This window comes from Vanessa atalanta, chromosome 24, assembly GCF_905147765.1.
Source record: "Vanessa atalanta chromosome 24, ilVanAtal1.2, whole genome shotgun sequence".
In the NCBI taxonomy this organism is placed as follows: domain Eukaryota; kingdom Metazoa; phylum Arthropoda; class Insecta; order Lepidoptera; family Nymphalidae; genus Vanessa; species Vanessa atalanta.
Genome location: NC_061894.1, coordinates 980,960 through 999,654, shown reverse-complemented (window position 1 = coordinate 999,654; position 18,695 = coordinate 980,960). Strand labels below are relative to the sequence as shown.

General features: G+C 33.5%; 1 protein-coding gene across 1 annotated transcript; it reads right to left on the bottom strand.

Annotated features, from left to right (window-relative positions):
• Positions 1–535: 535 nt before the first annotated feature.
• On the bottom strand, positions 536–17,477 carry LOC125073447 (facilitated trehalose transporter Tret1-like). The gene is made up of 10 exons (XM_047684284.1): positions 17,440–17,477; positions 9,155–9,226; positions 6,994–7,103; positions 5,529–5,648; positions 4,676–4,831; positions 3,915–4,082; positions 3,222–3,354; positions 2,167–2,396; positions 1,636–1,830; positions 536–1,182 (listed from the first exon to the last, which is right to left on the bottom strand). Exons 2-10 carry the CDS (start codon positions 9,222–9,224, stop codon positions 916–918), a joined length of 1,449 nt encoding a protein of 482 aa, XP_047540240.1. The 5' UTR covers positions 9,225–9,226; positions 17,440–17,477; the 3' UTR covers positions 536–915.
• Between the last annotated feature and the right edge of the window lie 1,218 nt (positions 17,478–18,695).

Genomic DNA, 18,695 nt, shown 5'->3' with positions numbered 1-18,695 from the left:
GGACTGTCCTATTCTTATTTGAATCACATGAGAAGCACGTGTAGGTACTGTCACCAATCTCAAAAGGTGTTAGCACTAGTGAAACGCTTAGTTTACTTGTAATCATACCGCACAACTATTTATATCCTTAGTTTAAATCTATCTATATATTATCAATACTTATAAATTATATGAGACTAGTATCCACCCGCGTTGACGGCTGATTTTTTTTTTAAATTTAAATCACAACAATATGATGAATTGAACCAACAAGTAATCAGACAATTTATTTTCAACAGTCCATTTTTTTATTAAGATAGTTAGGACGCGAACCTCATATTAAATGTCAAATCAATATAAAATATAAATTTCTATACTATTTTTTTTTAACTATTTTTTTCTTAAAAAAAATAACGAGGCACACGATGGATCACTTCAAGCGCTTGTTATAATTTGTTACATAAGCCATATATTTTGTAACAAATGTTGTTATATAATGAAATATAAAAAAACTTAAGATATTGATATCTTGGATAAATTGTAACGATTTAAATTGTTCTGAATATTATGATTTTTGTTTAAGCAATTTGCTGTCGATTTTTGCGAGGCAATTAATAGCTCAGCAGCGACATAATTCAGTAGATTACTTATTTTTATCGAAGCTTGATATAAGTAAAGTAAAATCTGTTAAACATGGAATTCATATTGTCATGTAAATTCTCCTAAACTTGAAGTCTCACTGCAAAGCTCAACTACTTATTTAATATAATTTACTAAATCTTCTTCTAAACGCAATTGATATTTAGCTTAGCAGATTTCCCAGGCATTAAAAAACAACGTCGACTCGTTTATTAGTACAGATTATTAATTATTATTAAACGTAACGATGTGAAATTTGTTACACGACTTTGTTAAGTCTTCAAGCAATCAAATCACTTAGTACGTCGCTCCATTCGCCTGCTTCGGCAATTCCCTTTTCTCCTTTTTAGTTCTTAAATCATAGTAAATTTCTTCAAGCTGCCTATTCCTAGTTTCTGGTACAACAAAAATTACGTATAACGCGGTGATCAAGCACATCGCTCCGAAGAAGTAAAACGCTGCATATATTCCTATGGACTTTGATAAAGGTTTGAAGAATAAGAGCTGGAAGAAGTCAGCCACTGATGCTATTGCCATTGTAGTCGCCAATACTGTTCCACGGTACTGAAATCATAAAATTGGAGATCTATGTTTTTGATAATGTGATTCATATCGTTGAAGTGAGAATAAGCTTTTATCCCAGCAGTGGGACATTTACGGGCTGCTAATGAGAATAAGCTTATTAAAATTTAATTACTAAAAATAGAATGGTGATCATGATAAAAAGACAGTCGTTAATATATACTTCAAACTTAATGAAAGGTGATACGTCTTTGTTTAAGCTAGTCTAAGATCCATCCATCCACTTATTACTACCAAACAACAATACTTAAGATCATTGGCCGGTTTGAAGAGCGATTGAGCCAGTGTAGCTGGAGACACAAGAGATATAACATCTTAGTTCTAGGGCTTGGTGTCACATTGACGATGAAAGTAATGGCTTATCTTTCTTACGACACCTATGTTTGTCTATGGTCGGTGGATACATCACACCTTAAACTTATCTCATTACTTTACCTTAAAAGAGAAAGTCTCTCCAGCAATGATCACAGATATGGGCATCAGTCCAGCCGCGTCACAGAAGATGCACAGACATAGTGTCAACACAGGAATCCACGCTGGTACAGCGATGTTAATCTCATTGAGAAGGAACCAGGTGGCGAGAATACACATACTGATTCCAGATACGATGCATGTTATGAAAAGAAGAGGCTGAAAACAAACACGTAAACTTGAACCTAATACCAAAAAAAGGAAGAAATTTGAAGAGGAAAATAGGGAGGCAGTTCACGAGCAATCTAACTTGACTAGCCTAAAGTTAACTAGCCTTCATGTTGATTTCAACTTTTATATTCGACCGATGTGGGTTAACCTCTGTGTCTGACTTTATAAGCAAGACACTACATGCAAAAAATCTTTAGAAACTACATCATAATTTGTGATCAATATTTGAAACTACTAAAGTACTTTTATCAGAACTCATAAGATACATTTTAATCGGGAGTGAATTTGAGATATAAAGGAGACGTAATAAAAGTAGGTACATACCCGTCTACCGCACCTCTCAACGATACCAGAAGCCATGGTCGCACCACACAGTTGCACCACGCCCAAAACCATGGCCTGCTGATTTGGACTGAGAACAAGTCCTGTTACATCTGAGGCTAAAGAGAAGATGTCCCCAGCAAAATTCAAGACAGGTACAGCACCACATAACTCCCTAGCCAGAGCTGCTACTAGCGATATTTGGAAGGCTCTGAATAGTATCTTGTCAGTTACTGAAAAAGAATGATTAATTAAATCTTAATTAACATCAAGCGTCCATAGACATGGCTGTAATATTCATTACACCGAGAAAAAAAAATTAAAGGGAAAAAGTCCGCGAAGCAATTGCAGTTAAGATAATAAGGTATTACTCAAGTGGATGCACAAGCATAATGTAACGCAAATACAGACTCTATTTCGTCACTTTCATGATCGGCGAAGGCTTTACGTGCAGTCGGAGACTCAGGAGTGGTAACGCTGTCAACTTCAAAACTTACGCTATTAATTTTTTTTTATAGTAATTACTAATTCGAGGAGGAGTTCCATTTTTACTTTTAATATATCCATTCAAATTTGATATGAAATATGTTCATTCATGATAATACCTAGGTATTAACAGAAATCTAGACAAATTTTCATCACTTGCAGTACTTTCTTTTAAAGGTTTAATGAATACGCCAATTTGAGTTCGAATACATGACCTCGAGGTCTACATAAGCTGATCTTTATAAACTAGTTACAAGTCTAACGAGGCTTAAAATCTTGTCACTCGGTCAACTCAGATCGTTTGTATTGTAACAGTTCTAAAAGCTACTGCTAATTTTATAGAACATTACGAACAATTAAACCTACAATTAATCCGCATTTAACCCAGGTTGGAGAACATAAACAATATTTATAAAGTAGGTAATCAAGACCTCAGATTTCATTTATAATTAAAAAAAAAAACTCACCAATACAAAACATTACTGTTAACATACACGCGATTAAATCCGTTAAAGACTAGTTTTATTTCAATGTGTAATAATCGCGAAAATCTAAGACAACATTATACTTACAAATATTTTTCATGAGATATTTTCCTTTTCCTTCATCATTTTTCTGTTCTCTTTTAATTGTGTTTATTTCTTCCTGTATTAAAGCATCATTCGACTTTCTAGAACGGAGCCAAACCAGAGCTTTTGTCGCTTCCTAAGCATAAATATATTTTAGTTTATTTAAGTTGGTTCTTTCAATAAAATTGTCATTTTACGAGATTAAATTAAACGTTCAACTATTACTGGTTTAGAAGATTCAACAAAGTAATAACTCCAGCTACTCGTTTTCTCAAATTAAATAATAATAATGATAATTAATATATGTCAATTATACTATTCAGATATTTTTTAAATATACTAAATTTAAATCAAAGAACTTTGTCATATATGTCAACAATTTGCTACCAAATCTTCGTAGGAAAATGTATTTAAAGAGAAATGCCCGTAATACAATAATTCCTTATGTAGTATTTTCTCTCTTCTTATCACTTTTAAATCGTCATTATTCAGAAATATTTTAAACTTACCAATTGCACGTTTCAATTATTTTATATTATTAATAATGCAATAGTTATTTGTAAATGGTGAAGTCTTCAATGGTTACTAGTAAAAGCTTTCCATTTGGGCTCTTCAATTAGTTACAGGAATCAAAAATGTAGAAATTAATATATACATATAAATCTTTTAAAATTATTTAAATCAAATTATTATTACCTGATCTTTTTCTTTTTTGATAAGAAATGAAGGTGACTCCGGCATTATTAGAAAAACCACGAAATGTATCAAAGGTACTGCAAGGAACACAATCAGGATGACCTCATAACTCAGCATATCTCCTATAATGTACGCAGAAAGACTGCCTGTAGTGAAAAATAGAGCACCCTGAAATATTAGAAGAATATCATAAATATTAACCCTGCTGCATATTTGGACAATAAGGCTATTGTTAATGTAGGTTATAAACTTATACTAATTATGAACGAAATGAAATAAAAAAATCATAATGCAACAAATTATCAGAAGCTCTTGCAGATCCAATCTATGAAATCTTGATCTCAATATATGAAATACAATAAACTATAATTTCATAATTTGTAGCAGTACAAGCTTGTTATTAGAATGTGACTAGTTAGGCAAGCAAGCAAACGTATAACAGACGAGCAAATTGACAGCATGCATAAAGATGGTATCTAAGATGCTACGCCAATCGACCAAGCTAAGAAAAAATACCATACAAGCGTGATCCTTACAGTCTAAATTAGACACATGCTGGTTTCCCCACGATGTTTTCCTTCACCGCTGAGCACGATATGAATTATAAAAATTTGCTTGCCTGGGGTTGAACCCGCAACCATAGACTAATATGCAAGCGTTCTGAACACTGGGCAAAATTAATTTGATTGTGTTGTTACCTTTCCAAAGCCTATTGATTATACAGAACATGTTCTCTCGGTGACGACGTCTAATATTCTTACCCAACAACCTAAGGCCCCTCTGATGTTATCGTCGCTGATCTCCTTTATATAGGTGGGACAAGTAACGCAGCTTCCAGCCATCACGATACCAACTAAGATCCTCGCAACAATAAACACCCATATGTTCATGGAGCACAGCTTGAGGATCCAGATTATCTAGAAAAAGAACAGGTAAAATTAACAAAGACAATAAATAAATTCCCAGATTTAGGACTGAGATGCCACGGACATAAGAACAACTAAGGAATCCCAATTACTAAATAAAACGAGGTATTTTTTTACACCCGATTACTATACTGTTGATGGTTGGATGTTAAAAGATATTTCTTTTTTAAGATATTGGTAGGCGGACGAGCGACGGCTACCGGGTGGTAAGTGGTCACAACCGTCTATAGACAATGGTGCTGTAAGAAATATTAATCATTCCTACTAATGCGCAACCAACCTTGGGAACTAACATGTTAGAAGATAAGGGAAGATCTGAGCACTGCCATTTGGCGGTAAAATATATGATGAGTGAGTGGTACCTACTCAGACGGGCTTGCACAAATCCCTACCACCAAGTGACGTTTAAGGACGCCTTTTACATTCAAGCCTCTGTCTTATTCAATAATTCCATTTCATAATATAATTATTTCGTGACTGATTTCTACGAAAGCGGCCAATCTAAAAAAACTATATATATATTCAGGACATTCTCACTTTTGATCAACATTTTGCAATTGAGGCACAAGAGTGTAATCCGTGCACCTAAACTTTCGTCTTTCCACACAATGGAAATGTTCAGATCAAAACAAATTACGCGATTGAATAAACGTTGGACGTTTACGTAAGAAACAATAGCTTCACTTACCGCATTAATTGCTGACATAAATAGGAGGGCGTTTTTTCTCCCATATTTATCCCCTAACCATGCTACGAGGTACGTTCCTGGAACACAGATCAGATATGGCAAAGAGGCCATCCAGGAAATCTGTAAATGCGATTAGTCTTTATTAATATTTGCGTAATATCTATAATGGTGCCTTTAAATGCCCATCTAAGATGCAACCATCTTTGGATTACTATATTACTCTATTTCAGTTTAATTTTAAATGTTAAATCAATGTTTTTACACAAAGGATATTACAGCTTCGATCTAATGGGATCTCATGGATGAGATTGGTTATTTCATGTTTCCGATTTGTTAATGTATTTCGAGCGAGGCGATAGTAAAACGATTATTGCCATTTTTTTGCCAAATTTTCATAGCGAGGTTTCTACACATGAGCACCGAGGTCGTGCCGTGAAAGCTATTCAAATTTTGATCAGTTAATATTGAAAAATATTCCGACCAAAAATGCTGTGTTTGACCAGCTGATGTTCCACTGCAGGCCTAAGGCATTTTCTACAGTTGAGGAGAAGGCCTCATTTTTTGTGAAGGTTCTTTAACCTGTAGTTACCTTGAGTCTCGTGGAAACACATATGATATAGCAAAGAAAATTTTTTTTAATTCACCCCTTAAAGGGGCAAATTTGTCCGACGGTTTGTGTGCTATAGGTAAAGTGTTATAAATTTTACGCGGGTAACGCAGGTGTAGCTAGTAATTGATAAATAATAAAAGGAAACCTTGAAATAAAATATACCAATAAAATTATTATGGGTTTGGAATTTGTCTCGATTTTGTCACGTATATTGGTAACAGTTACACGTGTAGGATACAGTCAACAAGCTAAATATTATGTGTATTCGAAATAAACCACTCTTTGGATAATCAAATTGTAGGGAATTGTATGGAATGTTGGTCACATATTGTGCTTAAGTAGGTGCAGTGCTAAATTCCACCGTAGCACCATCCCTCGACACTGCAAAAAATGCCGCCCCATTAACGAAATGATGCATAAAGTGTATTAATTTAAATTCGCGATTTTTATTATTATTCGTATTTCAAAAGATAAGAAAATCATTTTCGATAACGCGAAGAATTTTTTTTCATCCTCTTAATTCTGCCGCCCAGGGCAAAGTGCCCCTAGTGTACATCCACTGCGGAGTATATACCTAATTGGTGTTTATAAACGAATTCTATCTCGGCGGTGAGGAAAAACATCGTGAGGAAACAATATGTCATTACATTATTAATCTACCAAATGTGTATCCAAAAACAGTAACAAAACAGTTAAGTTAATAATACTTAAAATGAAACAAAAAATATTATAAAAGAAAAAAATATATATTTAAATTATACTTCAAAACAACAAACGACAGAGTCACGTTACATAGCATGTAAATATAAAATAGTCGCTTTAAATATAAGTACCTAACGCGATAAATATACTCACTTCGTTGTCGGTGAGAGGCACGCCCTTTGGAGACTTCTCTGACTGTAAGAGAACCGTCATCGGAGACATCCATCCTATACAGGTTCCGTACCCGTATATTGGTATGCAAACTGCAAAAAACTTGTAAGCATTCATTCAAATTCAACGTCGAAACTATGTAATACTACTTTTTTAAATATGTCTGTGCTAAAGGATTTTATAGTATAGGAAGGCAGATGAGCAAATGAGCCACCTGATGGTAAGTGGTCACCACCCAAAGACATTGGCTCTGTTTGAAATATTAACCATTCCTTATATCGCCGATGCGTCACCAACCTTGGGAACTAAGATGTTATGTCCCTTGTGCCTGTAGTTACACTATTGACTAAAACATAACCAAGATGAAGAGTTTTCTTCATTCCAAATTTAATAACACACGGTCCATCGGTTTGCCCTTGAAAGAACAACAGACAGACAAAGTTTAGTTTCGTATTTATAATATTAGTATAGATTATATTTAAAACAAATCATAGAAAAGCAAACACCATTAGTCTTTATTAGATAGACATAAATATGTTCACTCACAAGGAATAAGGAATCCTCGTTACATTAAATTATCGGCTTGCATTGGTATGAGTGACGTTCGTGTTTATATGTATAGTCAATATATCTTAGTGTGTGTCAGGTGACAATTAATAGTCAGAATTAAAACAGTATAAAAATACAGATTAGATTATATTTGTTAAAGTACGCGTGGAATAATTTAAGGTTCGTAAGTAAACAGATGTATTCCATTGTTATGTGTGTTCATCTCCTAAATAAACGTTTACGAAAAATCTAATTCAACAGTTTCCCCATTAGAATCTATATAAATTGAATAATAGCAACAAAAAACGTATCGACCACGGGGCCTCGTTGCGCACGCGCAACTAATATGTTATATTGCACATGCGCGCTGAACTCTTCGAACGCGGCGATATTTTCGATTCCTTCGCGCGAAATTCGTTCACGAATCGTCCTGATAAGTCATTGTAAATTTTCAAACATACCATGTAGGTAACAGGTACCTGTTATTATACTAAACTAAATAAAATCGTAACATCATATGTGACCTCATGACCATGAACAGACCATCTGTTCATACAGATAACATTTCGTGTTAGGTAACTACTAACAACAAATATCAAAAACGCTATAATTTAAAAATTAAAATTATAAAAGTTAACACATTATATATTATTATTTAATTTAAATACTGAAAATACAAGTATGTTCTGATTGTATTTTCAACATTTATTCATCATCATCCTCCTGCCCTTATCCCACTTTTACTTGGGATCGGCGCAGCATGTCTTCTTCTTCCATACTTCTTTGTCGGACGTCACCTCACAAGTGTTATTCTTTCTAACCATATCATCTTTCACACAATCCATCCATCGTTTCTTTGGTCGTCCCCTACCTCTATATCCATCCACATCCATTCTCAAAACCTTTATCACAACATGGTCCTCATTCCACCGCATAACATGCCCATATCATGACAGCCAGTTTCCACATAGCTTCTTGGTTACCGGTGCCACTTTCAAACTTCCTCTTATGTACTCATTCCTTACTCTATTAGCGTAACACCACACATTCCTCTCAGCATTCTCATCTCCGCCACGTGACGTGCAATTGTCTTTCAGTCATCATTTTTAGTATTTATTATATTATATTATATAATAGAATCATTTAAATGATACGGTCCATATGTGTGTACCTTTTCATAATAAATATGCAAATTACAAAACAAAAATAAAACTGTATTATTGGAAATTGTCTTCATTTTTCATCACACTTTTAGAAATAAAAAAAAAATGGTAAATATTTTAAAATTTAAATTAAATTTAACTAACTGAAAAAGTGGATTCAAGTTGTAAGGATTAAATAAAAATAAGGTTAAAAATTAAAACTTGACAACGGTAAAAAATGCTTTCTGAAAAGTAGAATAAAATATTTTTTTCAGAAATTCACACCCACTATTTATCTTATATTTCTAATTAAACATATTATTATATATTATATTTTATATTTTTCAAATATTATATATTTATATCTTTTATAAACATTCTTTCATCATTTAAATGTTCAATCCTTTTTTTAATTTCACATATAATAATATAATAGAACATCAAGTACTTACTTAAGAAAGCGCAAATAATCTGATTCACTTGACTGCCTTCCCGGAATACATTGTAGAATATTCTCTTCATACCTAGAAATTAAAAAAAAAAAAAAAACAAAATAACAATAACCGATATCTCCAAGCGATCGTCGCTCACTAAACAATTTACAAGTTACAATTGTAGTGCATGAAATCGTAAACTTTTTAATCGCACACAACATAATTGTAATAAAAAATTGATCGTTTGTCCGTTATTTTGGAATTTAACGTCATAATTGAAAAAGACCTGATCGACTGATACTAGTTCTAAAGAAACGAGGTTCTGTTCTGTTCATCTGGCTCCAATAGCAGGAGGAGAAAATATTAATAAAAAACTTTGACCTTGAATCGAAATGATACCATTGGTCGAAATCGAACAAATCTTTAGTATCAATGGACCAGGCGTCAGTGTGAGTGTGAGTAGAGAATAGGAGACGTGAATCTTAACCGATAATTCCGAGTTCGAACCAGGGTAAGCACCGTAGCTCATAAGTCATCTAGTGCTCGGCGGTGTAGGACAAATTGGTGAGAAAATCTGCATGTGGCAGATAAAAATCTGTATGTATCCCCAAAACCAAATTGGAACATCGTGCAGGAGAAAGCGGCAAGCAATGACATATTAACATGGTATTACTATCCATTGTGTAGTCGTGAAAAATTGTAAAGTGGTTTAGTTTAATATTATAAATAAAAATATCTTATATTAATAGCGTAAGAAGATTTTCGTCCCAGTGATTATGGGACGATGGCTGCACATAAAATGTCGTTTATGGTCTCATTTTGAAGAGCTCTAGCCATAGATGTGCAGAAAAATAAGAAGAGAGAGGACAAAGTTACTGGCCGGTTAGACTATAAAAGAAAACAAATGAAAAACTCGTGAACCATTACGATATATGCCAAATGTAGGTGAATGCCTTGCAGCTTACATTATTATTTTAAAATAAAATCCATCATAGGTTTTAAAATTTCTAAAAAATCTATTGAATACCCGAAGTTTTGCGTGCGACCCACTAGTAGGAACTAATTAATCCAGAAGTGCATTTGTAGCAACTAAATCGTATGGTATATGGTAAGACTAAGATTCGTTTATCCCAACTACTCGTACCATTGAAATATATCATAGGAAGCTATACGCGTTGAGATGTCACCGCTTCCTGTCAGGAAATTAATGTCAAGGGTCAGGGAGGGATCGGAAAAAGCAGATACGAACAAACGACGAACAATATTTTTCACTTTGTAATTATCGATGTGTCCCTTGCAATTGAAACATTTGAACTTTGATACTAGTGCAAAACATTGTTTAAAGATTTAAGACACCGTGTTATACCTTCAAAAGTAAAGGGGTTTGTTTATTTTCCAGATAACCGGAATGAAAATATGTTCTCGACACCTTTTTATGTAGTTACGATTGTTACTGATTTTTATTTGTTTAAATTCAATCAAAAGTCAAAGTCAAAAATCTTTATTCAATATAGAAGTGTTTGCACTTGCTTATTGATTGTCAAAAATCTACCACCGGTTCGGAATTTAGCACCTGAGAAGAACCGGCGAAAGAAACTCAGCGGGATATATTTTTTTTATTTTTTTTTAACCATTTTCCATGTAGGTACAATGATAAGTATATTTTAGTTGTTTGAAACAGCCTGGAGGCGATCATTTCATTCCCAAGGTGTGCAGTCAACTAAAAAGTCATTAGTGTTGTAATATCCTTTAGCACACAAACGCTCTTTAACGACTCATTTGAATTTTATAATTGAATAATTTTGAACGTTTTCTGGGATCCTGTTGTAAAAACGTATACATTGCCCCAAAAAAGAGTTACTAACCCTGTGTAATCGGGTACTTGGAGTAACAAGTTTATTCTTGTTCCTAGTGTTAATAGAATGTACGTCACAATTTCTGGGAAAATCATTTATGTTTTTGCGTACATACATAACATTATCAAAAACAAATTGAGAAGCGACAGTCATTATTTTAATTTCTTTAAATTTACCTCTTAACGAATCTTTTGGGACCAGGTTATAAATTGCACGAATAGCCCTCTTCTGCAGTACAAAAATAGTATTAATGTCAGCTGCATTATCCCAGAGTAGGATGCCATACGACATTATACTATGGAAATAACTGAAGTACACAAGGCGTGCCGTATCCACATCAGTCAAAAGTCTATTTTTTTTTACCGCATAGGCTGCAGAGCTAAGTCTATTCGCCAATTTATTTATATGGGGGCCCCATTGGAGCTTACAGTTTATTGTCATACCAAGGAACTCTGTTGATTCTAAAACATCTAATGCTTCCCCGTTTAAACGTACACTCGTTTTGACACATCTTACATTGGGAGTAGTGATAGTTTTACTATTTAACATTAAATTATTAACACTAAACCAATTTACTATTTCAGAGAGAGTATTGTTCAAATGTTTACTTTCTTACTACTTTCACTACTATGTTTCAAAATAATTTCAATTAATACCGCATTGACGTGATATTTTATACTTTTCAGAAGACTATAAGCTAAATACATGATTGCACGACTTTTATGCTAACGGCTCTACATGCCTTCCCATGTTGGCCCTCGGAAATTCAATGATTACATGAGTCTCAAGAAAAATAAAATTGATAATGCTTGTCTTGTCAACACACATTGGTCACAGTTTATATAAAAAGCATCTCAAGTTTTCAACTAAATTTATAAATTGTCGTGAATTTGTCGTGATTTGGTGACTTGGTGACTTTCTCCAGAATTAATTCAAGCTTTGACATTACCGACTATTTTGTTGGGAACCGTTGATAGCTGTTCGCATAAATTTTTGTATTTCTTGTAAAACGAATTAACCGCGTCTTTCGATGACATTGAATTCATTAGTCGATAACTATGGACGAATTAGCATAGAGATAAGAAAATTACATGTCGTTTTTAGTTGAGATAATTTATTTATTTTCTTGTTACTAGGGTGATATTTGATAATGGTATATATTGTTATTTCAAGCTAAAAGGTAAAATCCAAAACCCGCAATGTATTAACCGTACAGAGTACAGGCGTACAATCTGAGTAGAGAAGTATCGAATATAGATTAATTCAAGTTCTTAAGTTTCTGTCTTATCTGACTATGTCTACATTCTAATGTCTAGGAGCGTAAATATGTTGGTCCCGTTCTTATGTATAATAATTTACAATTGCATTGTATTCGAAATTCAAATACTCTTAAAAAATCTTTACGGAAATACCATACCAAATTGGCAATTATAATGTTAGCTCAACCAAGTTTGAACCCATAACACTTGGCTGGAACTGACATCATCTAAATGTTGATTAATTATATTGATGACAATTTTTTTGTTTGTCATATAGCAAATTCAAGTATTTTATATATTTAGTAACTATTTATAATATGTAGATTGTAGGCAGACGAGGATCTGCCACCGCTTATTTGACACTATAAGAACTATCGACGATTCTTTACAACGCCATCGCAGCAAAGATATTCCTATCATTGTTTCTATACCAACCATCAGGTGCCCTTAATTATACATATCAAGATAAAAAGGATAAATTCCTTTAAACCGAAATAAAGAAGTCAAAGTCAAAAATCTCTATTCAATATAGAAGTGTTTACACTTGCTTATTGATAGTCAAAAATCTACCACCGGTTCGGAATTTAGCTCCTCGGACCTGAGAAGAACCGGCGAAATAAACTCTTTTTTTACCATTTTGCATGTACAATGATAATTATATTTTAGTTATTTGAAACAGCCTGTACAGTACAAAGTTTTGCTACATAGCGGTAGCATCGCTGCTGAATGAGTTTTCTTAGTATTAGGAACATAACTATTAAAAAAGTAGCAAAATTATCAATTTCTAAATCTCATTTGTCTTTCATCAGTTTTTCGCAGTACACCAGAAGGATACTCCTCATATATTCATTCTATGTGTAGGTATAAGTAAGGTATATACCGAAGGAGTCTGTAATAATAATAATAGGTATATCTAATCAGTAGTTAAATAAAACAATACAACGTAGACGATCTTATAATCTTACTGATTTTAAAATCGGAATAGGTCAAATGTCTCAGGCATGAGGTAACTTATCATGGCAAATTAATATAAATTAAAGCACTTTTAAATCATTATGTATACGGAATTAATTTTAATGTAAAGCTAACATTGCTCCGAAATCTAGATTATTGACAGACTTGGCAAAAAAGTCAATAGTTATTCTTGTTCCAAACAAAATACGATATCAACTCTGCAAAATTTTCCCTCTCCTGTATAAGTACTCTACGATTGTTATATACAAATCACTTCCGCGCGAAGCGTGGACAAATCGCTGGTTACGATGAAGTTTATGTAATCATTTGAATTTATAGTCACGGGATGTCACTTACACCAAGCGATTTTATGTAAAACGATCACTTATAGTCTCTGACTTGGCGATATTTCAAGGTAAGTATTCATCATTCAATACATATTACAGCCTACAGATTTCTTTCACGTGTCAGCCTTCAGTTTTCACCTTAATCGTTTTCGCTTCGTTCGCTTTTCTATACGGAAGTTTAAAATTCGTGGAACGAAGCTCTTTGACGCGGCTTACAGTAGATTGAATTAGCAGAAACGTCACGTAAGGATAAAGCGTTATGTCCGACTAGTCGACCTCTCTCTCTCACTTTCTGATGGTCTCTTTCTATTAAATACGGCTTAATATAACATAAACTCAAGTTTTGTTATTGTTTCAAACGGAGCGCCCCATGACACATTTTTTTCTATAAAAAAAAAATACTAAAACAGTATCCAATATCCTAATGGATAAAGATTATCAATTTTGATTTCTATTTATTCATTTTAGAAGGTAGAAATAAAGTAAGTTAACGGGATGTAATTCAGGTAACGTATGTGATGCCCAAGTATCAATTATTTTAATTATGCAATTGTCATGTCACAGTATATTATCGTGTGTGATAGATGACATGAATTACAATCGAAGTAACAATACATTTCAGGTAAACATGATCATATTCATGAATTATTTATTTTTAAGTATATTTACATTATATTTAACGACTACTCACTTTCAAAGAAATTTTCAATACACTTATGTAATACCAATTTTATTATTCGTAAGATCTTAATCTTGAATACGCTAAATTCAAGAACGAATACATTGGTTAATAAAAAAAGGTTTCTGCGAACAATTGAAAAAACAGCAATACAAAATACTAGTATTAGTATTGGCACTGGCATTTGCACCAGCATTGGCAGTGGACCTTGTCATCAACCTAGCGGTGCACTACCAATAACATAACCACGGCCACAATATTAGTATGAGCACTATAACTAATGGTATGGGAACTAGGATCCGAATATCATGGGGACAGACACGAGTACAAGCACAGCAACTTCCATAATTACTAGATTTGTATCATAGCAAATGAGTTCTACTTACCCAAACTTGCCAACCAGTAATATTTATAACGTTATCTTAGCCCTATCTTCATTCTTGACGGCAAAACTCACTCGCATCACTAGAGAACGACTGATCACATAACATCAACATTAACAGCCCGTAAATTTCCCAAATTTGGGCTAAGCCATCTCTCACTTTGAGGAAAAGGTTTGGGGCATATTGCACGACGCTTTTCCAATGAGGTTGGTAGATACACAAGTGGCAGAATTTTGTCGAAATTAGACACATACAGGTTTCCTCACGATGTTTTCCTTCTCCGCCGAGCACGAGATGAATAATAAACACAGATTCGAACGACTGATCCGATTAGTTTAATGTGATAGTTGTTATTTTTTTTTAGTAATCGTAATATTTCCTCGAATAAGGTCTTTAAGAGGAGAACAATTGGAAAAGTTTCTTGTAAAGTAGGTTGTACCTATGTATTTCTTTTTCTATTTTCATTATTCTTATTAAATATTAAAATAATAGTATCTACTACTCCTCTCCGACTAATTATCTTCAATAACAATCCGAAATAAAGAATATTTTATTTATAAAACACACATAGAGATACAGAATAAATATGCTTTGATAAAATGAAAAATATTTAGTTTCATGACCGGCCAAGCAGAAAGTGCGTTATCGGAACGCCTATTTCTAAAACGAGGTGAGAATTTTAGATATCTTCTATAAGCACCCAATTGAGAATTTTGACACAGACAGATCAGGCGATAGACATTTCTAAGAATATTTTTTGTTCTGTTTATTTCTTATCTGCCATCCCGTATCATTATCACATCGATTAAGTACAATTTCATGCATCTATTTTCGGAAAGCATAAACGTATCTAATACTATAAAAAGCGAGCGTAACCGCGTACGACAACTAGTGGTACAATAAATATTATCTTATATATCAATAGCGCCGAGATGGCCCAGTGGTTAGAACGCGTGCATCTTAACCGATGATTTCGGGTTCAAACCCAGGCAGGCACCACTGAATTTTCATGTGCTTAATTTGTGTTTATAATTCATCTCGTGCTCAGCGGTGAAGGAAAACATCGTGAGGAAACTTGCATGTGTCTAATTTCAACGAAATTCTGCCACATGTGTATTCCGCCAACCCGCATTGGAGCAGCGTGGTGGAATATGCTCCAAACCTTCTCCTCAAAGGAGAGGAGGCTTTTAGCCCAGCAGTGGGAAAATTTACAGGCTGCTAATGCAAAAAAAAAATGCAATAGCGTAAGCCGATTTTTGTCCCAGTGATTATGGGAGGCACATAAAAATAGGTTATGGAGCTCCTACTATGAAGAGCTCCAGCCGTGGAACTGCAGAAAAATAAAGAGAATTCTTGATTGCAATTTATTAAATTGTTATGATATTGTCTTAATTTTAGAGAACGGAAAAAAAGTTACTGGAAACGTAGATAACTGCGTTATGACGGTAATAAAAAAAATATGTAATAAAATGTCAAAGTCAAAAGTCAAAAATCTTTATTAAATATAGAAGTGTTTACACTTGCTTATTGATAGTCAAAAATCTACCACCGGTTCGGAATTTAGCACCTCGGACCTGAGAAGAACCGGCGAAAGAAACTCAGCGGGATATACTCGTATATTTTTTTTTTTACCATTTTGCTTGTACAATGGTAATTATATTAAAGTTATTTGAAACAACCTGGATATAATAACTAATAAAATGAAATAACAACAATATTGTCAGAGGTTTCGTAATTTGTAAAAATATGTTGAATAAATTAGAAGTTTCGCGTGCGACCATAATAACTTAATTGATAGCTCTCGACCATAATGTCGGCATGTTTATTTGAAAACGGATGGGGTTAATTTATTGTGTATTGTCATGTAATATGCATAGTATGTACCTGGGCGACCGAGTTCCGCTCGGTTCTAAAAGTTAGTTAGAAAGAAATATCGTTATTTTAAGAAATTATATTATTTCAGGAAAGAAACCTACTTAAATTTAAATTGTAAAGGAAAACTTTATCTTAATACACAGACAAACTATTGGAGCCATTTTCGTAACTATATATAAATACAAGTAATAATTTAATGTATAAATGTGTTTGTACTTGTAATTAATTTAACATTTTTTTAAATCGGTAGGCGGACGGGGGTACAGCTGGTATTTTTGTTGGTATTCCGGTGTACTAGGACGCACTAGTGTCGTCCTGGGCACCGATGGGACCCACATACGCTGCCCCCCCCCCCAAACTTCAAGTGCGTTCAAAACGCGTAATGCGTTTTTCCAGCGAGAAAAAAAGGCGCACGGGGTTTTTTAAGAAATATTAACCCATCCTTACATCATCAAAGAGCCTGCCTATAGTTCACTGAATCGCTCGTCCTTAAACCGGAACACAACATACATATTGATGTTTGGCCGTAGAATGGATGGTGTACAGTACGTAGCCTAGACATTGCACATTTGCCGCCAAGCAGCTACTAGTTACTACTGTTGTATTAATAACAACGGACATTAACATCCTAGTAACCTAGGTTTTTTGGCGCGTTCGTAACGCTTAATATTTATTACCCAATGTCTATGATCGGTGGTGAGTGCTTACCATCAGATGAACCAATCGCTACTCCACCAGAAGTAAAGAGAAGAATAATAATAATATTAATGTTTAGCACGTTAAACGGTTTTTAGTTTTGTTCATCTAGAGATCATCTTCCAAGCTGACAATATGATTCCCTATTGCGAGAAAATACATTGAATTAGTCTTTTCAAACATTAGTTCGGTCTACATTTGAAGTAAAAAAAACCTATCTTCATTTCGTCTCTTAATAATAAAAAAAAACATACGCTTATGTCGAGGAAGTAACGGGGCAAGGTACTCTGCATCTTCAGTATGAAACATTGTTACCCGACGGACACACACTCGTTATGATTCTGACTAGTGATGGCAACGAATTGTCGTATCCCGTATATTTATACGGGTATATTTATTCGTTGAGTATACTGTCTCTTAAAAAAATGAATTAATTTATCATTATATTCAATTACTTGTATACATATAATAAAATTGGACGGTCTGTTTCTAATATTAAAATAACCGCTTTTTACTAAAAGCAGATGTATGTATACACGGTACAATTACCAAATAAATATTTTTCAATTTTTGTCTGTCTCTCTGTATGTTTGTTTGTTCCGCTGAAGTTATAAGGAGTTAGTTAGGCTACAACAATAACTTTTTTGTTAACTTCAAACGCGCACGAAGTCGCGGGCACAGCTACTCATAAATAAGATATCACAATGATATGGACAGCACTGTTGTGATATACAAAAAAATATAATCATACTATAAATATACCTTGAATTTTTAACTATTTCTGCAAGTAATGTTCAAGAAACAACACGATATTTTATGTTACTTTCGTTTCGTGAAACTTGCAGAGATGTCCAATATAAAACAAAACTGTTATAGGAAAAGTCACAACATACATATCAATTAATCGCACGGTACCTTCTTTTCGAATACACTTGAAAACACACTGAGCAAATTATATTATTAACAACTTAAATCTATACGAACGTTGATACAAAGATCATTTCTTATTGATTTATAATTAAAAAAGTTTAAAATTATATGAATTTCAATTCATAATTCAGATTGTTATTGTTTTGTTCTACATCAATCTCGTAACCACGGGATTAATGTACTGTCCCCTCACTAGTTATTCCTTAGTTTCTATCTTATGTCAAAGAACAAAGGTTACAGATTACAACAATCGAAACGAAAACGTTATTGTTCTCATAAAAAAAGATTATTGCAAGCAAACAAATAGTTTTATTGCTATTTTATTTATCGCGTAAAATACACTACTTTCAGCCGGTGAGAAATACGTGACTATATATTTAAATTTGAATAATTACTGTTTAACAATTTATATAGAACGCCTGATAAATAAATTTAAATTAACATTAAAGTAGAATTGCTAAAAAAATATGACAGGCGTTACATAAATCAAATTAAGTCAAACTTGTAATAGCGATTCGGATTCGTTTATTAGTTGATTCAACATAGGAGATTCTTACCATTTGTTATTAGCCTCTAAGGT

What these genes read in the sequence shown, in the direction of transcription:
- LOC125073447 (XM_047684284.1), bottom strand. Translation starts at nt 9,224, where the DNA reads ATGAAGAGAATATTCTACAATGTATTCCGGGAAGGCAGTCAAGTGAAT. An exon ending in GATTATTTGCGCTTTCTTAA is followed by an intron (nt 7,104 to 9,154) that starts GTAAGTACTTGA and finishes AGTTTTTTGCAG; the next exon opens with TTTGCATACCAATATACGGG. An exon ending in ATATCTCATGAAAAATATTT is followed by an intron (nt 2,397 to 3,221) that starts GTAAGTATAATG and finishes ATTCTTTTTCAG; the next exon opens with TAACTGACAAGATACTATTC.